We start from the raw sequence: 26,632 nt of genomic DNA on the forward strand, positions 1-26,632 counted from the left end.
TCTTACTTGAAAAGATGCAGCAAATTAAAAATGAAATTTACATATCTCACATGCAACATTTTTTTCTAATATTCTAAGTTCTTATGAACAAAGATTAAATACATTTTAAATCTCCCGCAGAAGGAACTGTCAAAATAAATTTAGTTTGTTCACTGTTGATATTCTGCAACTTGCGTGTACAGCAAAAACTGTCATCAAAGGGTTAAAGCCAAGTGAAGGCTGTAGTTTAAATCTTCGGCCCTCAGCAGGCTAGAGTGCTGTTTGGGAACGCTCTGCTTTTAATCACACACAGCAACCCGATTCAGGATCTGTGTCCTCACTACAATCTTTTTGTTAATGATCACTGGATTTTCCTTGGATTTAGCCTGCCTGTGACCATTTGTGAAAAAAAAATCATTTGTTTACCCAGAGGAAAGAAAATGAAAATGAAACAGAGACCATATAGACAGAACTGACTGCAAACCCCAAATGATGGAGTTAAAAATATCACAACACATTTGTACATAACACACCATGCAGGAGCGTATTTTAACACAATTGTTGGTAAAGGTTTTATTGACTTGTAGACCTGGGTGGAAGTTCATCAGGCTTCATTGCAATGTTCTGCCTCTTTCCAGCTGCGTCTCCTATAACATGACATATGGACTGAATGTAGTGAAAAGTTAAAAATCTGCCAGAGAGGAGGTAAAGAGAATTGACTTACTGCTATGGCTTGAAGTCTCTGTTTCTGCAGTTCAGCCTCTGCCATCCTAGAGGAGGGACACAGAAGAGTGTAGTCACCAAACAGAGCGTAGTTGAAGCACTCAGGTAAGTTGAAGAAGAAGGAGAGTGGTGGGATGGGGACAGGAGGTGTAGGGGATTTAGCTTGAAAGAGCTCTCCCTGCGAGACGCTATTGCCGGCAAGATGTACTGCAAAGACTCATTTCAGCCACTAGATCAATGCCTCCTTCAGCTGTAATGTGAGGGCATTTTCTCCACACTGCTGACACGAGCCTCATATGTGCAGCGAGAAGGAGCTGAGCAGAGGAATAGCTGGCATGTCTATCATTTTTCTGCTTTGACGCGCTGCTAACGGCTTGCTCCTCCTAGAATAGGGTCATGGCAGAGGGGGCCTCAACACTGCAACAATGTGTAATAATGACCCTTGGGTGGAAGCATATTACTTTATGTGATATATATGCGGTAGGCAAGAAGGTGTGAGTGTGTGTTTGTGTAGTTGTACTGTATGTGTGTATATATGTGTCTGTGTGTGAATGTGGATGTATGGGAGAAAGAGAAAGCAAAAGATCATGCAAAAAGCCCATTAGGAATCACACTAAAAATAGTCCAGACAGCCTTTTTGCTTTACTGCTATTTTTCCAGGTCTGCTGCCAACTTCCAGTTTAGTAGCAGAACTTATTCCATGTGGTTGGAAGCCAGTAGTTTCTTATAGAACTCCAAGAGGTGACGAGCTCCTAATGTTGACATCACATTCCAGATTTTGAAAGCTGAAAGCATTTTGTTATCCTTTTTCATTGCGAGGATTTCTTTGTAAATTTTAAAGATCAAAATATAAAAGAAAATCCTCAATGACTGGTGTAACCTTGGGAATGTGGGAGAATCATAAAGTCATTCGGCAAGGTAGGAGGCCATTTGGATAATGAGGTCCAATTGGTCCCACTCTCTCCTTCAGCCTTGAATGGTTCTCTCTCTGCTTGACATCCACTTTCCCTTTGAAAGTCACTACCAAGTCTCATTCCTTTATTCCCTTAGTAAATGCTTCCTGTGTAGACAAACATCCAGGTTACCTGCCTCTCCTCCCAGCAGGAAATGAGAGGCAGGGAGGGAATGAGAGACAAGGAGGGTGTGAGTGGCAGGATGGGAGTGAGAGGCAGGAAGAGAGAAGTGATGGGAGTGCTAGGCAGGGAGGAAGGGTTGACAAAACAGTGGATAGTTATACCAATCTCTAGTGGAGTACAGAAGGTGTGCTGCATGGACTGAGGTGAGAGGATATTGGATTTTAAACTATAACATTACCTGTCCTTTCAGATCAATAGGAACCATCCCCTGCTATTACCTTTCTGAGTTATAGAGCAATACTGCATGGATACAGATCCTTTGGCCCAATGAGTCCATGCCAGCCACAATGTTCTCCCACCTAGTATAATTTCCTGTGTTCAGCCTATTTCCCTCCAAGCTCTAACCCTCCATTTACTTCTTGAATGATACTTTCATCATCCATTTCTTCCTGCTGAAAAGTGTCCCTTTAAAATCTTTACCTTCTCACACAAAATTTATTTTCCTTAGTTTTGGAGCCCACAAGCCTGGGGAATAGACTTACTGTCTACCTGATCTGTATCCCTAGTGATTTCATAAACATCTGCAGTATAGGGTTACACCTCATTCTCCTACGCTTCATGGAATAAAGACCTAAACTGGCCAACCTCTCCCTATAACTCAAGCCTTCTAATCTTGACAGCATGCTCGTAAATCTTTTCTGCAATTTTTCCAGTTTAACCATATTTTTCCTGTATATGACACTCCAAGTACCACCTCACCACCAAGTCATACAACTACAACATAAAGTCCCCACTGATGAAGGCCGGTCGGTGTGCTAAAGGACCTTTTCACCACCATATCTACTTGTGATGCTGCTTTCAACAAAATATGCATTTGTACTCCTAAGTTTCTCTGTCCCATTACAGTAGACTTACTGCAAATTGTCACAAGAGCACATGCCAAATTATTTTGGATTCTTTAACGATATGCAACTTGGGTTAATCCACATGAAAAGATACAGACTTTTGTTTGGATTCATCTGAATGTTTCCACTCAGAACTTGCCTGGAAGGTACAATGCTGAGATTTTTATACACGGGCACTGCTAGCTCCATAACCAAGCTATTGAACATTACATGAAACAATCTGATTCCCGTTAAATTTTCAACAATTACATGAATAGAGCTTTGTATGTAGATCTTCACATGCACTTTGATTTGGCTGATTAGTTTTCACAGAGGTGCGGAGGGAGGGATGGAGAATGAAGGCAGTGTTTCCATGTTTAGAGTGATCAAATACTGTAAGTCCAATTTTGCTTTCTCCAATGTACACTTCTTCAATACATAGCTCAAACTCTTCAATATAATTGGAATTCGTCCACCATTGCAGCATGAATAATGGGTGTGAGGTGAGCCAATATGGGGCAGAGAGAACATGCCAGCATATCCATCACTAATTGCCTATGTAACATTGACCATCTCAATTTTTTTTATGCTCCTTATTCTCACCTACCTCCCTGCAAATTGCAGCACATTTTCACTCCGGTCAACCCTCAAATCTGCTGACAAATGTGGTGTCTTCATGAGTTGGCAAACAGACCTTTGTCTCAGAGGCAAATGTCAGCTCTCAGACACCTCCTCATACCTCTCTCTGGACCTTAACTATATCTACAGTATATCACACCATTGTGTCCCCATGAAATCATTGACCTTATTTCTTTGGGGATCTTCTCTCCACAGTCTCCAAAGTTATTGTCCCCCAAACCCAGTATTGCCTGCTTTTTACAAACAAGAGAAGATTTGCAGATGCCGGAAATCAAAATAATACACACAAAACGCTGGAGGAACTCAGCAGGCCAGGCAGTATCTATGGAAGAGGGTAAACACTCATCGTTTCAGGCCAAGACCCTTCCACAGGACTGGAAAAAAGAGATGAGGTCAGAGTAAGAAGGTGGAGGAGGGGAGGAAGAAGTATAAGGTAGGAGGTGACAGGTGAAACTGGGAGATGAGGATGGGTGAAGTAGAGAGTTGGAAAGTTGATTGTTTAAAGAGATAATGGGCTGGAGAAGGGGTAATCTGCTGGAGAGGACAGAAGGCCATGGAAGAAAGGGAAGGGGAAGTAATGGGAAGGGGAAGTAATGGGAAGGTAAGGGGATAAGGTGAAAGAGGGAAATGGGAGTGTGGAATGGTGAAGGGGCAACTACCGGAAGTTTGAGAAATTGATGTTCATGCCATCAGGTTGGAGGCTATCCGAACGGAATATAAGGTGTTGCTCCTCCAACCTGAGTGTGGCCTCATTGCGACAGTAGAGGAGGCCATGGACTGACATGTTGGAATGGGAATGGGAAGTAGAATTGAAATAGGTGGCGACTGGGAGATCCCACTTTTTGAGGTGGATGTAGTGTAGCTGCTCAGTGAAGTGGTCTTCCAGTCTACGTTGGGTCGCACTCATATACAGGAGGCCATGCCAGGAGCACTGGATACAGTAAATGACTCCACAGCCTCACAGGTGAAGTATCACCTCACCTAGAAGGACTGTCTGGGGCCTTGAATGGTAGTGAGGGAGGAGGTGTAGGGGTAGGTGTGGCACTTGTTCTGCTTGCAAGGATAATTACCAGGAGGAGATCAGAGGGAAGGGTGAATGGACATGGGAGTTACATAGTAAGTGATCCCTGCGGAAAGCAGGAAGTGGGGGGGGGGGAGATGTGATTGGTGGCGGGATCCCATTGGAGATGGTGAAAGTTATGGAGAATTATGTGCTGGATGCGGAGGCTGGTGGGGTGGAATGCGACAACAAGAGGTACACCATGGGGAGGTGGGTCGATGGGGTGAGGGCAGGTGTGCATGAAATGGAAGAGATGCGAGTGAGGGCAACTTTGATGTGGAGGAAGGAAAGGCTTTTTCTTTGAAGAATGAGGACAACTCATTAGTTCTGGAATGAAAAGCCTCATCCTGAGAGTAGATGTGGTGGAGATGGTGGAATTGAGAGAAGGGGAATGGCATTTTCACAAGTGACAGGGTGGGAAGAGGTATAGTCTAGGTAGCTGTGAGAATCAGTGGGTTTATAAAAAACATCAGTAGATAAACTGTCTCCAGAGATAGAAACAGAAAGATCAAGGAAGAGTTATCGGAAGGTAGGCATAGCTGGGACCCATGCGGGTGCCCATGGCTATACCTTTTGTTTGAAGAAAGTGGGAGGAGCCAAAGGAGAAATTATTGAGAGTGAGGACCAGTTTCAACAGATGGAGGAGAGCGGTGGTGGAGGGAAACTAGTTAGGTCTGTTGTCCAGAAAGAAGCGGAGAGCTTTGAGACCTTCCTGGTGAGAGATGGAGGTATATAGGGACTGGACATCCATAGGGAAAATGAGACAACCAGGATCAGGGAACCTGAAGTCATTGAAATGATCAAGGGCGTGTGAAGTGTCACAGATGTAGGTAGGAAGGGACTGAACTGGGGGGTGGGATGAAACAGAGTCAAGGTATGCAGATATAATTTTGGTGGGGCAGGAACAAGAAGAAACAAGAGGTCTGTCTGGACAGGCAGGTTTATGGATCTTGGGTAGGAGGTAGAAACAAGAGGAGGGGAGGCAAGGGAACTAAGAAGTTAGTGGTAGTGGATGGTAGATGACTATATTTACTAAAGTTGGTGATGTGAGCTCCAAAGTAGTCATAGCTGAAGGGTGGTAGTGGGGACGAGCACCCACTGCTAGACAAATGCTCTACATGGCGTACGTCTCAAACAGCCTCTGACAACCAAGTCCAACTCCTGGGCTTCACGTGTGGCATAGTTCTTATGCTTGGCGGAGCTGTTCTCACTGACTGGAGAAGGGGCAAAGGTGGGCCACTGGTGCCTTAAAACCAGTTGCTCCAGGCAGATGGGGCTCGTTAACCACAGATGGTAGCTCATCTAGGAGATGGAAACTCCGATTTCAAACCTCCGCTGCCTTGTGGCTATACCCACTCACGGGAAAGGCTTTGGGAGTAAACCCCAAGGAAAAATCTGGAGTCGGAGTCCCGAAGGCGGCTGACTGCTGTACCCAGCCCCGGCACGGCAACTCCTGCGATGCTGCTGGCAGCAAACTGTATCGACTTTCGTCGTTCCTTTGCATCTGTCATCAGCATGGAGTGTGGTGGGGGGGGGGGGGGTCCCACTGCATGGGCAACAGACGGATATCCATATCAATTCTACCCTGGCTTGCACCCTGGAAAGGGCATTCTCAGTAACTACCAGAGCCACAGTACGCATGGTCGACCACTTCATCTTTGTCCCCTTGCACCCACACCTCTGTGAGTTCCATACCCGCCATAACACTGAGCTCTTCATGGAGGTGCATGTGACAATGGTCAGATGCTCCTTAGTGGAGTCCTGTTCAGGGGGTAAGTAAGAGGAGGTGTTTGAGAGTTGTCGCTTGGCCTTAGCAAGGTAAAAGTCAGTCCACCAGTTTATTCTGGTACTTCTCTTATCTGCAGGTTTGTTGGTGAGGTTAGGATTACTGTGGAGAGAGAAGAGAGCAGAGAGTTCGAAAGGAGTGAGGTTAGAATTGAAGAGAGGAGTGGTGAGGTCGAGACGGTTGATGTCTCATCGGCAGTTAGCAATGAGAAGATCCAGAGCAGGCAGACGACTAGAGCAGTGTATCAGAAGAGGAGAAGGGTTGAAGATGGGAGAAGGGGTCATCGGTGTGGGTTGGAGAGTCTTTGCCAAAGAAATAGACATGGAGATGGAGGCAGTGAAAGAAGAGCTCACTGAGGTGTGGGCGCAAGGGGACAAAGGTGAGGCCCTTGCTGAGGACAGAACGTTCTGCCTCAGAGAGGGGAAGGTCAGGGGGAATTTTGAGAGCACAGCATGGATGAAAGCAGGAATAGGAGGGGGGAGGAGGGTTGGTAGTGGCTGAAGAGAGAGGAGGGTTAGCTGTTAATGGAAGATGGGGTTGAAAGAAGGATGGAGTCTCCGAGGACCCAAGAGTCATGGTATTGCAGAGTGGTGGGTACGGGAAGGGGAGGGTGGGGTTCCACTGGCAGCATGTCTGCTTTTGTTTCCTTTCAAAGACTTATATAACACTTCAGGGGTGTCAGAGTTAAATTTTCACACAGTATGATAGGTGTGTGTAATGCCTAGAAACATTAGGGACACTTAGATTTGCACATGGATGAGACAACCAGGGTCAGGGAACTTGAAGCCATTGAAAAGATCAAGGGCGTGTGACAAATGGAGGGCTATGTAGGAGGGAAGGCGTAGATTGATCTCAGGGTAGGTTAGAAGGTCATCACAACATTGTGGACCGAAGAGCCTGTACTGTGCTGTAATTTTCTATGTTCTATGTTCAATGTAAGTGGGCTGTCTGATCAGATCCATTGTTTTAGTTTGCTCTTTCTGCAATGTACTTATTTCCTTCTTGCTAGATTCCACCCTTTCATTCCTGCTCTAGCCCCTTCCCTCTTACAGTGACTATAAAAAGTACTCACCTCCCTTGGAAGTTTTCATGTTTTATTGTTTTACAACATTGAATCACAGTGGATTTAATTTGGCTTTTTTTTGATATTGATCAGCAGGAAAAGACTCTTTTGTGTCAAAGTGAAAACAATGCTCTACAAAATGATCTAAATTAATTACAAATATAGAACACAAATAATTGATTGCATAAATATTCACCCCTTCAAGTCTGTATTTAGTAGATGCATCTTTGGCAGCAATGACAGCTTTGAGTCTGTGTGGATAGGTCTCTATCAGCTTTGCATATCTGGACACTGCAATTTTTCCCCATTCTTTACAAAACTGCTCAAGCTCTGTCAGATTGCATGGGGATCATGACTCAACAGCTCTTTTCAAGTCCAGCCACAAATTCTCGATTGGAATGAAGTCTGGACTCTGACTTGGCCACTCCAGGACATTAACTTTGTTGTTTATAAGCCATTCCTATGTAGCTTTGGTTTTATGCTTGGGGTCAATGTCTTGCTGAAAAACAAATCTTCTCCCAAGTCACAGTTCTCTTGCAGACCGGATCAGGTTTTCTTCCAGGATTTCCCTGTATTTTGCTGCATTCATTTTGCATTCTACCTTCTAGCGCCTGCTGCAATAAAGCATCCCCACAGCATGATGCAGTGTTTGGCTTACATTAAACATAGCATTCAGTCCAATGGCCAAAAAGCTCAATTTTGGTTTCATCAGACCATAGAGCCCAGAGTCTCCCACATCCCTTCTGGCAAACTGTAGCTGAGATTTCATGTGAGTTTTTTTCAATAGTGTCTTTCTCTTTGCCACTTTCCCATAAAGTGGTGACCGGTGAAGCACCCGTTTAACAGTTGATGTATGTTCAGTCTCTCCTATCTCAGCCACTGAAGCTTGTAACTCCTCCACAGTTGTCATAGATCTATTTGTGGACTCCCTCACTAGTCCTCTTCCTGCACAGGCTCTCAGTTTTTGAGGATGGCCTGGTCTAGACAGATTTACAGCTATGCCATATTCTTTCCATTTCTTGATGATTGACTTAAGTTAAGGGATATTCAGAGACCTGGAAGTTTTCTTGTATGCATTTCCTGACGTGTGCTTTTTGATAACCTTTTTGCAGAGTTGCTTAGAGTGTTCTTTTATATTCATGGTGTAGTTTTTGCCAGGATACTGACTTACCAGCAGTTGGACCTTCCAGATACAAGTGTACTTTTACTACAATCAGTTGAAACACCTTGACTGCACACAAAGATCTCCATTTAAGTAATTATGTTAATTGGCAACTTCAGTGATGATTTGGTGAATCACATTTGGTGTAAGGGCTCCTTGCATCTTCGGTGAACAGAGCGCCAATGAATTCTCCTCCTTCAACATACAAGTACACCACGCTGAGTTTGCACTTGCATTTAACCATTTCTCCTTCAATTCCACTCATTCCAGATGAAAGGAGAAGCTGTAAGAAAATCCTTGGACCCCAAGCCACAACTGACTCTTCGTGGAATACGTGGGACAGTTTACAGGAGTCCGACAGGAGACTCCTCTCTTAATTCTTTATCCAGTACATGGGCAACAGTATTGGTCCTACTTGAATACTTCATCCCTTTCATTAACAACTTCCACTCTTCTCTTACCTTCACTTCAGTCCATATCCAATCTTCGAGCTCCTTCTGGATCTCTCTGTCTCCATCTCAGTAGATTTATTGATGGTCAATATCCATTACATTCCCACAGATACCCTTTCTCAACTGCTTCCTCTCACTCTGCCTCCTATAAGGACTCCAGTTCGAGCTCGCATTTCTGAGCTTTGACCTGAATGATCAACAATTCTGTTTCTGCAACAGATGCTGCTCAGCCTGCTGAGTACCTCCAACAAATTGTTGCTCCAGATTCCAACATCTGCCATCTCATTTGTCTCCATTGTACTGCTCCACTGAGAGGTCTCTTCAAGCTATGCCAACTTTGAAGTTGTTTTCCTCCTCTCTCTGATGGGAGTTCTGTGAGACCCTTTCTTACTGTTCTCCCCTCTGTGAGTTCCAGGTCTGATGCAGGATTTCGACTGAAACATCAACAGTTCCTTTCCCCAGAGCTGACTCATCTGCTGAGTTCCTCCAACAGTGTTTGCTGCTCTCATTTTTTCCATATCCACTCTGTTAATACTTTGAAATGCCTACCTTTTTTCCTGAAGCATGGCTTCCCTTCTACTACAGAGCACTCAACTTCATTTCACCTCATTCCTGCACGTCTGTTCTCAACCCCTCTCTTTCTGAACAAGCAAGAATAGAAAAGCCCTGGTTCCCATATCCCACTCGACCAGCTTCCATGTTCAACTGGACTTCCCTTGCATTTCTGTCACCTTCACAAGGTTGCACATCATTTGTTTGTATCTCATTCCTCCCATAATTTAGTGATCCAAACTGTTCTTTCAGGCGAGGCAGCAATTCACTTTTACTTCCAAACAATCTTTTCAATCAACCCCCTCCCGGCAACTTAAAACTAACTTGTTTATATGCTTTTCTTCAAAATTTAAAAAGATTAACTTTATTTGTCATATGTAAACTTCAAAACACACAGTGAAAGTGGATAGTGGATTGGTTAACCAATAGAAGGCAGAGAGTTGGTATAAAGTCAGTGATGAGTGGGGTGCCGCAGGGGTCGGTGCTGGGCTTGCAGCTGTTTACCATTTACATAGATGATTTGGAAGAGGGGACTGAGTGTAGCATAGCAAAATTTGCTGATGACACTAAACTGGGTGGAAAACAAACTGTACAGAGGATGTGGAGAGTCTACAGAGGGATATAGATAGGTTAAGTTATTAAGAAGGCAAACGGAATGTTGGCCTTCATTGCTAGAGAGATTGAATTCAAAAGCGGGGAGGTCATGCTGCAACTATACAGGGTACTGGTGTGGCCGCACCTGGAGTACTGTGTGCAGTTCTAGTCTCCATACTTGAGGAAGGATATACTAGTTTTGGAGGTAGTGCAGAGGAGGTTCACCAGGTTGATTCCAGGGATGAAGGGGTTAACCTATGAGGAGAGATTGAGTCACCTGGGACTACACTCTCTGAAGTTCTGAAGAATGAGAGGGGATCTTACAGAAACATAAAATTTTTTGAAAGGGATAGATAAGATAGCAGCAGGAAAGTTGTTTCCATTGGTCTACGAGAACTAGGGGACATGGCCTCAAGATTCAGGGGAGAAGATTTAGGATGGAGATGAGGAGAAACTGTTTTTCCCAGAGAGTGGTGAATCTATGGAATTCTCTGCCCAGGAAAGCAGTTGAGGCTTCTTCACTAAATATTTTTAAGAAACAGTTAGATAGGTTTTTACATAGTAAGGTAATTAAGGGTTATGGAGAAGAGGCAGGTAAATGGAGTTGAGTTTACGGACAGATCAGCCATGATCTTATTGAGTGGTGGGGCAGGCTCGATGGGCTGGATGGCCTACTCCTGCTCCTATTTCTTATGTTCTTATGAAATGAGTTGTTTCTGCGTTAATGACAAACAGAGCTGGGCGAAATTCGCGTGTGTTGCTATGCTCTCGACACCAACATCACAGACTTACTACCCTAACTCGTGTGTCTTTAGAATGTGGCAGGAAACCAGAGCACCTGGATTAAACATGCACGGTCATGCAGAAAACAAACTAACTCTTTCCAGACAGTTGGCAGGAATTGAACCCTGATCTTGTAGATGGTGCTATAAAGCTAACCACTATGCTACTGTCCCACCTCATGTTCTGTCCTAATTTTCACGAGATCTTTCAACCAGAAATACTCTCTCTCTCTGCAGATACTGTGGTACAGTACGTTCCTGAGTGCACCAGCCTCCGGGGTTTATGGACTCTGGATCTCCGGAGTATGGGTCGCAGGTGTGGTTCATTTTTTTGTGCTACTATGATTTTATAGTTGTTGCTTAGTGGGATTTTTCTTGTTAGATATCCATTCCCTGAAGATGGTCACTTTCAATCACTTTTAGCATTTGGTGTTCCATTTCCCAAGAGTAGAGAGAGATTTAGTAAATTTTGGCCTGATAGACTCAGTCTAGGCTGACACTCCAGTATGATGTCAAAGGGTGATGGAGACACAAGAAATTGTATATACTGGAATCTAGAACAGAAGAACAAATTGCTGAGAGCTGTGAAGATGGTGGAGCTTTCAGAGATAAAGAATTACAAGCCAATGGGTGATTTGAAAAAAAACAGAAAATTCTAAATAGACAGAAACTCAACTAAAGAGGAATTGTTCAAACTGAATCAGGATAAATTCATTTAATTTTAATCCGGTCAGAGGTTTAACATGCCAACTGATAAACAGTGAAGGGGCTTGTCATGTCCATTCTGGACCTGCTCACTCACCTTTGGTCCCCACCAAACACTTAGCTCTCACCTGTGGCTCCAAACATCTGGTTGCATGTGACGCTTTGACATTCGAGCTAAGCCATGTGAGGGTAGCCAGCAGACCTCATACCCCAGTGAAATAGGGTCATATCTGTCCTAGCATATGAAGCTGACTCCGGGGGACAGGGCTGTTGAGATCCAATGGCCAAGAAGGCAGATCTGCAATGCTTTGTGCAGAGAGAAGGACATGATAAGGTACAGAAGAGGCCATGTTTTTCCACTGCAATGAAGGTAGACCTAAGTTTGGGACGACTATTCATACCACCGGATCTGGAATTCTGAGGTTGAGAGTGGAACGGCTTTTCCATTTTCAAAACTCTCCTGCACAGGTTTCACTGTCGTCATTGGATATGATGGACAACCATCACGCTGCCGTGTTCATTTGATTGACTGTAAATAACAAAATTAGCACAGACACTTAGAGCAGATAATGGACTGTCTTCATACAATGCTTCCAATGATTGCATCTTCCAAATCTTCATTTTCATAGTAATATTCAAGATGATGCAGATACCTTCAAATTCTTTATAGTTCGTTACTTGTTGAAGTATTTAAATCATTTCATTTGCATTCCTGGACATCTCTGACATCTCCAAATTGAATGCTTGAAAACACAATGAGCAAAACAGTTCTAAAATGCCTTACTGCTTAATTTTCACCAATTATCAGCGTAAAAAAAAATCACTGCTTTTTGAACACAAACAGATGCAATGGATGCTATTTAAAAGCTGTTTGCTGTAAGCATGGTCCAATAGTCACACAAGTTCAGGCAAGTAATGATAGTTAAAAACTGATAGGCAACAGACTCCTGTCCCAATTAAGCAGCGTAGCATCCCAAATAAATCCTGGCTATTTTCTCAATTAGTTTTTGTTCTTTAACAGTTGTCCCAAATAAGTAGATGCCCCAATTAACCAGAATCCACTGCATAATTAAACATAGCATATCATTTTTGAAATAAAGTTGAGCGAAGTGATTCAAAATACATTCTCCTTTTATCTTTTGAACATCTGGTTTGAATTCCAGCCACCCAAGGACCTCAAGGTGAAGAATGTTGTGGTGCAGAAATTGTACTAGCATTGAAGTATTTGTGAGCTGTAGGTCAACACACACCAGGAGCTAGATTAAGACTGCTCAGATTGATTCCATACAGGGCAGGTTCTTTTGCTTTGCTATGGATTTATGTTACACAAATACCCAATAAAGAAAGCCATACACTGTGCCACAGCAGCAGCGAACCGGGTTCAGTCCTGCTCTCTGCCTGGAGTTTGAATGTTCTCTTTATGATCCATGTGGTTTTCTCAAGGTGCTCCAGTTTCCTCCCATCTCCCAAAGATCTGCTGGCATTTTAATTGGCTACTCTGCAGTAAGTTGCTCCTTAGAAAAGGCTAATTGCAAAAATAATCAAAGGGGAATTGATAGGCTTATGTGAGAATGAATATGCTGTAGATTTATTGGAAAGTAATGCGAAAGGAAATGTGACTGGGGTGTCCTGGGAGCTGGCATGGAGACTGTCGGGCAAATTGGCTCTTTTTCTATGGCTACATGCATAAAAATTATACCTTTCATAACCGAAATATATGCCAAAACCCCTTATAGTTTTATCTTCTGAAGTGTAGTCATTGTTGGGATATGCAGCAGTATTTTGCGATTTTCAAAGGAGAGCATAGGACTACTCTCTGGCCTCTGAGGGGTCAACGAACAACCTGCTGGAGGAACATAGCAGATTGACCAGTATCTGCAGGGAGAAAGGATCATCACAATCTGAAAAATGCCCTCTTCTTTGAGGAGGTACAAGAGCCTGAAGACCTACAATTAGCATTTTAAGAAAGGCTTCTTCCCCTCCACCATCAGATTTCTAAATTGCTGATAAATCTATGAACACTATCCCACAATTTGTTTTTGCACTATTTATTTATTGTAATGTTTATGTCTTGCACTGAATACAGCTGCTGCAAAACCAACTTCCAAAACATTCCCTATATCAGTGTTAATAAACCTGATTTTGATTTTGAGTTGTCAGTGTTTCAGCTTAAAACACGCCATCAAAACTAAGGATGGAGAGGGGAAGATGGCCAGATAGGTCTCTTTTCCATTCTCAGTCCTGATACAGGGTTTTGCCCAAAATATTGACAATCACTCTCCTTCCCAAAGATGCTGCCTGACCTGATGAGTTGCTCTGGCAGATTGTTGCTCCAGATCCCAGCATCTGCAGTCTCCAGGGATCAATATTTGCCCCTCAAGCAACACCGTTAAGACAGTTTATTTGCTGCTTGGGGTGCTTGCTGAATACCCTTCCAAAGAAAAACATACTCCAGCATTTGTGGCTTGATTCAGAATATTCTGAAGGAGATGCAAAAGCCACTGTAGAAATGAAAATCTGTTTTCTTTGATGTATCATTTAGTTCCACAGTTCGTACGAGCTTTGTACAAACTAGAATTTATAGGAAGGTCAGTTTACAAGTTTTTTTGTGCAGTTATAAACTCAAGCTCCTTCTGAGCAGTAATGTAAATAGTACGACCCTATAGTGAAGTTTGTTATACTCCTCCATTGCTGCCGGGATTGACACTTTGTCTTGTTGTCATTCCTCTGTGCTGGAATTAAATTGCCTTATAAGGAAAAGCTTGAGAGCATTGCTGGTCAGGCTGAAGTATTTCACAGCAGTGCCGTGCCCCTGGGAATTCATTACATGCTCCTGGCAAAGAGGTATCACATTTTATGGAATTCTCCTGCTTAAACAATATCAGCTTTGTAGCTCCAAGCATTTGACTTTCACAACCAACTCCACAGAAGCCAGACTTTCCTTCTTTCCCTTGTTTCATTCTGCCCCGAGAGTTATTAGGGACCTTAACAGTGGCAGTGCTGTAATGAAACTTTGCAAAGGAGTAAACTATTCATCCTCCCTAAATTCTCACAGCATACAATTAGGTCAGGTCTGATCGGCATTAAAACTCCATCTATTGTCACCCTTATTATTCCTGTCAAATAAATAACGGGGATCTATTCCTGGCTTTGACGCTTTTAATTGACACATCAAGAGCTCTCTCATTGCTGAGACTGCTGCCTCTTGAAAGCGAGGTTTCTCAAATTTTCACTACTTAATGTATAGAGCAGTCTAACCTTCACCACTCAGTTGTTATGTGGTGTGTCGTATGACGTGGATGATCATGGTCTTTCCATGACCACGACTGTTCTTGGCAAATTTTTCTACAGACGTGGCTTGCCATTGCTTTCTTCTGAGCAGTGTCTTTACAAGACAGGTGACTCCAGTCATTATCAACGCTCTTCAGAGACTGCCTGCCTGGCGTCAGTGGTTGTATAACCAGGATGTGATCTATACCAGCTGCTCATATGTCTTCAAATGACCCTAATCGAGGAGGGGGGAGGCAAGAAGGTGTTACACCCTGCCCAAGGGAATGAGCACCTTATACCTCCTTTGGTAGAGAATTATCTCCACCCCACCACCCTGACTTCACCATTACATATACTGAAGGCAGGCAGGCTCTATCTTCAGATTTTAAAATCATGTCTCCTTTAATCTGAGACTGAGATATATTGGCTGATTGAGTGGTGTCACAACAACCTTGTCCTCTGTCAGCAAAACCATGGAGTTGGTTGAGGACTTTAGGACGAGGAAGTCAGGAGAACACACACTAGTCCTTATTGAGGTGGAAAGGGCTTCAACTTTCACGTTCTTGGGCATCAGTATTTCAGAGGATCTATCTTGGGCCCAACAAAACAACGTAACCATGAAGAGGGCGTGCGAGCAGCTCTACTTCATTAGGAGTCTGAGGAGATTTGGTATGTCACTGTGGGCTCTTACAAATGTTTATATTTGGACGGTGGAGAGCAATCTGACTAGTTGCACTACCATGACGAGTTGAGGCTCCAATCACAGAGGGTTGTGGACTCAGCCAGTTCCACCAGAGGAACAACACTCCACTCTATCGAGACATTTTCAAGAACAGATGCTTCAGTAAGGTGGCATCCACTATGAAGGGCCCTCACTTTCTGGGAGATGCCCTCTTATTACTACCCTCAGGGAAGAGGTACAGACGCTTGAAGGCTCACTCTCAATAATTTAGGAGTAGCCTCTTCTCCTCCACTATCAGATATCTGAATTGTTTATGAACCTATGAACACGACTTTGTTCATTTTTCTTGCACTGTAATTAATGTTGTGATTTATGTCTTTCCACTGCTGCAGAAAAACCAACACATTTCACGTTATCTATGTCAGTGGTAATAATTCTGATTCTAATTCATTCTCCTACCAAACAAACAATTTCTCTACATTTGCAGTACAATCTCTTTAAATTACATTAAATAATTTTATGCCCACCATCCGTCACCTACTCTACAGAATGTCAGCTTCCTCTAAACTACAGAGGATATACACAATTTGCACTCAAAGCTGAGAATTTTACCCTTGCATGTCCGTCAGATGACTCTAGACCTGCTTTCAGACTGAGGCTGTTGTAAAAGATCCCATGTTTCAAAGAAGAACAGGTAAGTTATTATTAATACTCGAGCCAATATTTATCCCTAGAGTAGTAAATATTTCTAAAACTCATCAGCATCACATTGCTTTGCAGGAACTTGCTGTGTGTAACTTAACCTCAGTACTTCCAATACTGCAATAATGGCTATACTTCATTATCAGCCACAAAGTGCTTTGTAATGTTCTGAAGATGAAGTGCAGGGATTCATTTCTAACCCATCACACCCTTTCAGATGCCAGTACCTAAGGACATAAGTAGGTCATGAGGTCCTTCAAGCCTATTCCACCATTCAATACAATCATGGCTGATCTACAGTTGCTGTATTCCCAAGTACCTGCCCAGTCTTGATATGAATCCAATCCCAAAGGTTTCAGTACTGTGGGATTAGAGTGTCTACTTGGTTTTCTTGTAGTCTAACTTTTCCCATATCATCTATATATCTTCTGTACTTAATAAAGTGGCCGCTGAGTGTATTTTCATAGTCTTCTGCTAACACAGACCATTAACTTCAAGGTTTAACATATCGTGCATTCAGACAAGTTCTTCTGCACACCACTGTTGTAATGCATGGTCATTTAAGTTATTGTGCCTTCCTGTAAGCTTAAACCAGTCTGGCCAGTCTCCTCCAGCTTCTCTCAAGGCATTTTCAGCCACGGAACGGCTGCTCATCAGATGTTTTCTGTTTTTCCTACCATCCTCTGTAAACTCTAGAGACAGATGTGCATGAAAACCCCAGGAGATCAGCAGTTTCTGAGATAGTCAAACTTCCCTGTCTGGCACTAACAACCATTCCACAGTCAAAGTCACTGAAATCACATTTCTTTCCCATTCTGATGTTTGGTCTGAACAACAATTGAACCTCTTGACCATGTCTGCATGCTCTTATGCACTGAGTTGCTGCCATATGTTTGGTTGATTAGATATTTGCATTAATGAGCAGGCGTACAGGAATACATAATAAAGATGGACACTGAGTGCTCTTGTACGATTCTTCAGTGAATTTTCAGTAATTCTAGTAGTATAACAGATTCTGTAATTTTCTGGAAGTTTCTCTGCAGCCTGTGTCATGGCACTTGAATCTAACTATTTCATAGGCTACCTCTTATCACCGGACTGCACTTTATCTCTCTAGTGAGCTAGTTTTAGTACAAGACAGTAATGACTTTGTTGTTTCTTTATCTTTTCTTAGTTCTTCTCCTTTAGACTTAGAATTTTATTTCTTACATCCATCTCACAACATGAGGAAGTAAAAATCTTTATGTTGCGTCCCTGTCATTATGTACAAGCAATAAGGAAGGGAAATGTGGGAGGATATTGCCCAAACACTAAGATTGTATATATAATTGTTTTGTATACGTGTATGCACAGGCAGATATGCAATCAGATCAATGTGTATTGATAAATCTGATGGCCTGGTGGAAGACACTCTCCCGGAGCCTGTTGGTCCTAACCTTAATGCTGTGGTACTATTTGCCAGACCGAAGCAGCTGAAACAGTTTGTGGTTGGGATGGCTGGAGTCCTTGATAATCCTCTGGACCCTTTTTATGTACCTATAAGACCATAAGATATAGGAGCAGAAGTAGGCCATTCGACACATTGAGTCTACTCTGCCATTCAATCAAGCCTGATCCAATTCTTCCAGTCATCCCCACTCTCCTGCCTTCACCCCATACCCTTTGATGTCCTGTCTAATCAAGAACCTATCTATCTCTGTCTTAAATGTACTCAATGACTTGGTCTCCATAGCCACTCATGGCAACAAATCCCACAGATTTACCACCCTCTGACTAAAGTAGTTTCTCCACATCACTGTTGTAAATGGATGTCCTACAATCCAGAAGTTGTGCCCTCTTGTCCTAGAATCCCCTACCATGGGAAATAACTTAGCTATATCTAATCTGTTCAGGACTTTTAACATTCGGTATGTTTCTATGAGATTCCCCCTCATTCTCCTGAACTACAGGGAATAATACAGCCCAAGAGCTGCCAGATGTTCCTCATACAGTAACCCTTTCATTCCTGGAATCATTTTCTTGAATATTCTCTGAACCTTCTCCAATGTCAGTATATCATTTCTAAAATAAAGAGCCCAAAACTGCACACAATACTCCAAGTGTAGTCTCACGAGTGCCTGATAGAGCCTCAACATCACATTCCTGCTCTTATATTCTGTACCTCTAGAAATGAATTCTGACATTGCATTCAACTTCTTCACCACCGATTCAACCTGAAGGTTAACCTTTAGGGTATCCTGCACAAAGACTCCCAAGTCCCTTTGCATCTTTGCATTTTGAATTCTCTCTCCATCTATATAATACTCTGCCCATTTATTTCTTCCACCAAAGTGTATGACCATACACTTTTCAACATTATATTTCATTTACCACTTCTTTGTTTATTCTCCTAAACTATCTAAGCCTTTCTGCAGGCTCTCTGTTTCCTCAGCTCTACCTGCTCCTCCACCTAGCTTTGTATCATTGGCAAATTTAGCTACACATCCATTAATCTCATAGTTTAAATCATTGACGTACATCATAAAAAGCAACGGTCCCAACACTGACCCCTGTGGAACTCCACTGGTAACCAGCAGCCAGCCAGAATAGGATCCCTTTATTCCCACTCTCTGTTTTCTGCCAATCGGTCAATGCTCCACCCATGCTAGTAGCTTCCCTGTAATTCCATGGGCTCTTATCTTGCTAAGCAGCCCCATGTGCGGCACCTTGCAAAGGCCTTCTGAAAATCCAAGTGCACCACATCCACTGCATCTCCTTTGTCTCCCCTGCTTGTAACTTCCTCAAAGAATTGCAGTAGGTTTGTCAGGCAGGATTTTCCTTTCAGGAAATCATGCTGGTTTTGGTCTATCTTGTCATGTGCCTCCAGGTACTCTGTAATCTCATCCCTAACAATCAATTCCAACAACTTCCCTACTACTAATGTCAGGCTTACAGGTCTATAGTTTCCTTTCTGCTGCCTCCCAGCCTTCTTAAATAGCAGGATAACATTTGCAATTTTCCAGTCATCTGGTACAATGCCAGGATTTATCGATTCTTGAAAGAGCATCGTTAATGCCTGCACAATCTCTCCAGCTACTTCCTTCAGAACCCAAGGTGCATTCCATCAGGTCCAGGAGATTTATCCACCCTCAAACCATTAAGCTTCCTGAGCGCCTTCTCAGTCGTAATTTTCACTGCACATACTTCACTTCCCTGACACTCTTGAATGTTGGTTAAGCTGCAGAAGTCTTCCACTGTGAAGACTGATGCAAGGTACACATTCAGATCCTCTGCCATCTCTGCGTCTCTCAATACAATATTTCCAGTGTCCTAAATCTACCATCAACTCTCCTTTACCCTTTATATACTTAAAATCTTTTAGTATCTTTCATATTAGTCGCAAGCTTCCTTTCATAATTCATCTTTTCCTTCCTAATGACCTTCTTAGTTTCCTTCTGCAAGTTTTTAAAAGCTTCCCAATCCTTTATCTAGCCACTATCTTTGGCTTCATTGTATGCCCTCTCTTTTGCTTTTACTTTGGCTCTGACTTCAATTGTTAGTCACGGTAGCGTGCTTCTTCCATTTGAAAATTTCTTCTCATTTGGAATATATCTGTCTTGCACTTCCCTCATTTTTCGCAGAAACTCCAGCCATTGTTGCTCTGCTGTCCGGCATGCGAGTGTCCCTTTCCAATCAACCTTGGCCTGTTGCCACTGTCTCATGCCATTGTAATTTCCTTTATTCTCCTGAAATACCGACATATTGGAATTTCAAATTTCTAAGTGAACTTGATCATATTGTGATCACTGTTCTCTAAGGGTTCCTTAACCTTAAGCTCTCTTATCACCTCTGGATCATTGCACAACACCCAGTCCAGCACAGCTGATCCCCTAGTGGGCTCAACAGCAAGTTGTTCTAAAAAGCCATCCCTTAGACATTCTACAAATTCTCTCATTTGAGGTCCAGTACTGGCCTGGTTTTCCCAATCCATTTTCATGTTAAAATCCCCAATGATTATCATGACATTGCTCTTCTGACATGCCTTTTCTATCTCGTGCTGTAATTGGAAATCCACATCCCTGCCGCTGTTTGGAGGCCTGTATACAACTGCCATTAGGGTCCTTTTACCCTTGCTATTTCTTAACTCCTTCCAATTCTATGCCATCCCTTTCTAATGATTTAATATTATTTCTTATACACAGAGCCACACCACCCCCTCTGCCTACTAACCTATCTTTCTGATACACTGTATATCCTTGGATGTTCAGCTCCCAATGGCAGCCATCCTTTAGCCAAGTTTCAGAGATGGCCACTGTTGTGTTCTTTATACATACCATGGGTTACTAAGAACAAACCATATTCTGGAACAATTAAAACTGAGAACTTTTATTTAACAGCAAACAGCAACCACATTTTACACTGCCATACTTTCTAGATCATTCTGTCATTTCTGCGCATGCTCTAAAGTCTGTCCAATCACGTTCTTACACGTGACATGTGATATCACCATATTTTCCTTTCCTTAAAAAGAAAAACAATTAGCAACATTAATCAAAACAAATGCATAATTTAACATGTCTCTATCAGTCACTCTGGGTATCTACAAACAAGAGTAGACCTTCTAAGTGGTTCACACAGTTCTTGTGTTTCGTTGTTATATTCATGTTTCGTCTGGTCTGCATCAGTTAATGGAAACTCTGAAGTTGGCTCTTTCTTGAGGTCTTTAAGAAGAAATTGCAATTCATTCATTAACTGTGTAATCTCTTTTTTATGCTGAGACTTCATCATTTCAATAAAACTTCTCAATTCCCTCACTTGTGCTTTCACTTCTTCAGTTGGATCCTGATTCTTGTTACTCTTTGGCTTCATATCAGTATTGTACTGTACCGGCAAGTTTTGTAACAAAGGGATGGGTCTGGGATTTTTCTTTATGACTTATTTTACTTTTGCCGCATTGGAATCAAATTCTGTTCTCTCTTGCTCTTTCATTAAGTCACTGTATTCGACTCTGTGTCACTGTCCAGGACTAAGACTCTTTTCACCAAATTCAGTCTCTCACAGGCAGATAAACCTAGTATTGACTGTACATTCTTAGGCACAACCACAAATGAAAGCGTGTGCACAATATTTTTGTGTGATACTTTTGCCACACATGTTCCGTTAATTGGAATGTCTGCACCTGAATTCCCAGTCTGATGTAACTTTGGTCTTGGCTTTAAAGCATTAAACTCAGATTCTGCAAGAATATTTACTTGTGCTCAGGTATCCAGTTTAAATAGAATATTGTTTTGGTTCACTTGCAATGGCACAGTCCAGTTATTCTTATTTTGTTTGTTTTCAGAAAGCACATCTATATAAAATTCCTCATGTTTATTTTCAAGCACTGCATTTACATGTTTTATTTCCTTTCTACTTCTGCAACAGTGTGAAAAATGATTACTCTTACCACAACGATTGCACGTTTTTCCATACGATGGACACTTTTTAGTTCGATGCTCCCGCCCACAGCAATCACAAAGGTTTTTTTCTTTCAGATGACGTCTTGCTCTCTGGCAGTTTCATTGTCGCTTTATTATCTTTTAAAAGTATGTTCACGCTTTACAGCATCTATGCTGCCATTCTCGATAAAAAGCTCTTCAGCCTCCGATATCATGGTCTCAAAAGCTGAGCAAAACATCACAGCTTTTTCCAGGTCAAAGTCCTGTTCTCTTAACAGCCTTTCTCTCAGACCATTATCCTGAATGCCACAAACAATTCTGTTCTTAACGAAAGAGTCCGTCAGCTCGGTAAACTCGCATGTTTTACTGCGGTTTCTCAACTCAATAACAAATTGATCAATTGTTTGACCAGCTCTCTGCCGACTGGTAAAGAACTTGTACCGTTCAAACGTCACATTGTGCTTCAATATACAAAATGCTTCAAATTTTTTCATTGTCGCTTTTAGATTCAACTTATCTCCATTTTCAACTGTGTCGTCCCCAGTCATGTGGAGTAAGATCGCTGCTTTCGTTTTCTCTATTTTATTTTCTGCTCCAATCAAAACGCTGTTTAAATCTTTTCCAGTTTTCGGTAACGTTTCCAGTCAGCTGAAGCGTTGATGGGGGTTGCAAAACTTCCATTCTTAAAGCTGTTAGCAAACAACAAAAATGTTCGTGCTCTTTTTTTTTCGATTATCTTCATCTCTCCCATGTTAGCGAAACGAATTATTCTTCCTGACCGACTTCTGAGACCATGTTGTGTTCTTTATACGTACCGTGGGTTACTAAGAACAAACCATATTCTGGAAGAATTAAAGCTAGAACTTTCATTTAACAGCAAACAGCAACCATGCTGCCATACTTTCTAGATTATTCTGTCATTTCTGCGCATGCTCCGAAATCTGTCCAATCATGTTCTTACATGTGACACGTGATATCACCACAGCCACAACATCATATTTGCCAATTTGTAGCTGAATTTCAAGATTGTCCATTTTATTCCTTATGCTGCGTGCATTCAAATACAACACTCTCAGTCCAGTATTTGTTGCTTTCTGATTTAACTGCACCACACCTCTATTGCCCTGTAACTCATGCCTGATTAACTCAAGGCTTTGATTAAGCCTCATCTCCTGCCTGTTCTTTCTATAACCTCTGTTGCATGCTACCTTTGATTTATTTCTGTTTTCCCCTTCCTCAGCCCTATCACTCCGGTTCCCATCCCCTTGCCAGATTAGTTTAACCCCTCCCTAACAGGTCTATTAAACCTGCCTGCTAGGACATTCAACCCTTTTGGGTTCAGGTGTAACCTGCTGCTGTGAATGTCCTGAACAGAGGAACGTTCACAAACCCAATGTGCTGGGCTGTCTGCACCACTTTCTGCAGTGTGCTGTGATTGAGAGTAGTAAGTTCCCGTACCAGGCAGTGACACAGCCAGTCAGGTTGCTCTCGATGGTGCCCCTGTAGAAAGTCCTGAGGATTTGGGGACTCATGCCAAACTTCTTCAGCTGTCTGAGTTGAAAGAGGCACTGTTGTTCCTTTTTCACCACACAGCCGGTATGCATAGTACAGGCAAGATCCTCGGTGATGTGTATACCGAGGAACTTGAAACTACTCACCCCCTCAACTACAGTCCCATTCATGTCTAGGGACTAGCCTGTTTCCATTCCTCCTGTAATCCACGATCAACTTCTCCATTTTTTTTCGACATTGAGGGAGAGGTTGTTTTCTTGGCACCACTGTGTCAGGGCATTGGCTTCTCCTCTGTAGGCTGTCTCGTCTTTGTTGGAAATAAGGCCTATCAATGTCATGTCATCTGCAGACTAGATCAGCAGAATGGAGCTGTGCTTGGCAACACAGTCATGGGTGCATAGGGAGTAGAGGAGGGTTCTCTGGACACAGCCCTGGGGGGCTCCTGTGTTGAGGGTCAGAGGGGTAGCGGTGAGGGTGCCCATCCTCACTACCTGCTAGCGATTTAACATGAGGTCCGGGATCCAGCTGCACAAGGCGGGGTGTAGGCCAAGGTCTCTGAGCTTTTTGTCGAGCCTGGGTGGAATAATGGCATTGAATGCTGAACTGGAGTTCAAGAATAGCATTTTCTCTAATATAACCATCCCTCTTTTCCAGATGGGTGAGGATGGTGTGCAGAGCTGTGGCTATGGCATCGTCTGTTAATCAGTTGTGTCAGTAGGTAAATTGTAGGGGTTCAATGTGGGTGGTAGCATGCTGCAGATGTAGTCCTTGCCCAATCTCTTGAAGCATTTGCTTATGATTGAGGTGAATGCGACAGGAAGCTAGATGTTCAGAAATTCTACCTTGGTTTTCTTTGGTACAGGGACAATGTTGGATGTTTTGAGGCAGGAGGACACTTTACACTGGGAGAGGGAGAGATTAAAAATGCCTATAAGCACACCAGCAGCTGTGCCCCGCACATTTTGAGTAAGATGACCGTTACATTTTATTGTTATGATCACCGAATAAAACACTCAGAACCCCCAAGATTTACACCTCATTCTTGATTTCAAAAGAATCTCTGGATCACAATTTCTCCAGATCCAATTGTACTAAATGAATAAAAATATTGAACATCTTGAGTATCTGAGCATGAACAACTATCTGGAGTAAGAGTTTCATGATTCTGTGAATGAACAAATTCTGATCACGGCCCCAAATATCCAACTCCTTATCTTGAGAGAATTCTGCTGAGTTCCAGCCTTTCCAGCTAAGGGGAACAATCTCCCCTTTCACTCTCCCTCAGAATCCTCTACTGAAAGTAGATCACCTTTCACTTCTCTAGACTCCAGAGAATGTAAGCCCATTTAACTAAATCAGTTCTCAGAGGACTACACTCTTATTGGGAGTAATTTAGTACAGTAATTTTCATCTCATACGGTCTGAGCTCTCTTGTTTCAGGAGCATTTACTAAACACAGTACTGCAATAAGCAGAGACGCAAACTCACAGAGGGAGTCACCTAGGTTCAATCTGTCTATTTGCACGTTCTTCTTGTGACCATGTGAGTTTGCTCTGGGTGCTCTGTTTTCCTTTTATGTCCAAAAGACAAGTGGGTTTGTCAGTTAAACGATCACTTGTATTGCTCCTTGTATAGTGGAGTGGTTGTATCAAGGGGGAATGAAGGGTAGACATGAGCAGTAGATTACGGGGATGGCTAGTGGGGAAATGGCATTGCCAGCATGGACTCAGTAAGTTTAATGGCTTCCTTCTATTTCATAAAAAATATCAAAACTATGGTTATTTATGACATCTCAAAAGCCTAGACATTGTTCTGCTTCTCCCATGGAAAGAATGCATGTTCATTTGGACACTCTCACCAACCCTCAATGAATTTTCAAAGGTAAGAGGGTGGTGCAGAAGGATCTGCAATACTTTGAGTATGGCAGCTTTTGATTGCTTCTGGCACAGGTCACCATTGACAGCTGTGCAAAATACAAAAATCAATGTGAAAATCAGCTGAATGAAATAGAAGCTGAAAACACCGGAAAAAACACAGCAGATCAGACTACCTCTGTGGAAAGTGTGAAAGTTAATATTTCAGCTTTGAAACCCTTCATCAGAACTGAGAAAGAGCAACAGGTTAGCCCAGAGAGCAGAGAACGTGGAGGAGGGCAGTAGGTGGAACAATGGGGATTTCTCTGATAGGATGAAATAATGGATGCAGCTAAGCTACGATTAAGCTTATAATGTATGAAGGGTCTTTGACCTGAAATGTTAGTTCTGCTTCTCTTCCCATGGATGTGGCCTAACTTACTGAGTGCTTCTGGCATTTACTGTACTTAACGAAATGCTAGGGTCTCGTCCCGGAATGTCGACTGTCTATTCATTTTTACAGATGTCGCCTGACCCGCTGAGTTCCTCCAGCAGTTGAGTCTGTTGTTCTGGATTTCCAGGACATGCAGAATCTTGTGTTTATGAAGTGCTGCTAATGTTGTGTGACGTTGCATAGTCATAATGCAGAAATAAACAGAACTGAAAATAAAAGTATGGGATGCAGAAATGTAAGTTTGTAAACAAGTAGAAAGTAAGAGTGAGTTATTTTATTCTGGGGGTGTGGTAGGGAGAGTGGGGCTAGGTTTAACAGCATATGCAAAATTGAGGAAACAGTTAACAAGAAGATGAGTGCAGTCGAGGTTATTAAAGTGTCCAAAATTAAAAAAAGGACTGTGAGATTAGATTGGGTTAGGAATCTAACTTCAGACAACAAAATGAAATCAAATTAATTGCAGGAATTGGTATAGGATAACAAGGTGTAGAACCTTTGTGAGTGGTGATGATGAACTGGAAAGATATAAAGATCCTGATGAGAGTTATATACAGGCCTCTATATAGTAGTCAAGACGTATATACCAGGAAATAGAAAATATTTAAGAAAAACTTGGATCATTCCATTTTGAGAGGTAGTAGTGTGTCAGGGATGATTGGCTCATTGGCCATCAAGGTGCTATTGCACTCCTTTCTTTGGACGGCATGCTCTCAAAGTCCAGCGATGATGGGCTTGCCAATATGCTCGATGTACTGATGTGGTGAAATGATTCACATGGATGTCTTGCAAAACAAAGTCAACTTCCACTGGAGTGGTATATTAAGTGAATGGCTCATCTATTTTCTCAGACAGGCTTGTAGAATACCATGGTACCACTTTGAAGGAGAAAAGGGGCAGAGACTGGAGGGGGGGGGTGTAGATTTTCCTTCATGTCACAGTTGATTTGTAGCGCTAAACCAACAGGTAGCCTGGTCTCATAAGACATAAGAGCAGAATTAGGCCATTTGGCCCATTGAGTCTGCTCCGCTATTCAATCATGGCTGATTATTTGATAAACAGCCTCATGTATGGCACTTTGTCAAAGGCCTTCTGAAAATCCAAATATACATCCATTGCATCCCCTTTATCTATCCTACTTGTAATCTCCTCAGAGAATTCAAACAGGTTTGTCAAGCAAGATTTTCCTTTAAGGAAACCATGCTGACTTTGTCCTATCGTGTCCGGTGTCACCAAGTACTCTATAACCCCATCCTTAACAATTGACTCCAACATCTTCTCAACCACT

The 26,632-nt window shown here is 42.5% G+C and overlaps 1 protein-coding gene across 2 annotated transcripts in view; it reads right to left on the reverse strand.

Annotated features, from left to right (window-relative positions):
• The window catches only part of LOC140729162 (PALM2-AKAP2 fusion protein-like), a 543,495-nt gene that overhangs the window by 387,376 nt on the left and 129,487 nt on the right, over positions 1–26,632 (reverse strand). The window contains exon 2 of one of the 2 annotated variants that reach the window (XM_073048623.1): positions 704–749. In XM_073048623.1, the coding sequence (XP_072904724.1) occupies positions 704–749 (46 nt within the window). Of the gene's footprint in view, positions 1–703; positions 1,012–26,632 lie in introns of those variants that run through there. The other variant, XM_073048621.1, reaches the window with a different exon arrangement.

The sequence above is a fragment of the Hemitrygon akajei genome, chromosome 6 (genome assembly GCF_048418815.1).
Source record: "Hemitrygon akajei chromosome 6, sHemAka1.3, whole genome shotgun sequence".
NCBI lineage: Eukaryota > Metazoa > Chordata > Chondrichthyes > Myliobatiformes > Dasyatidae > Hemitrygon > Hemitrygon akajei.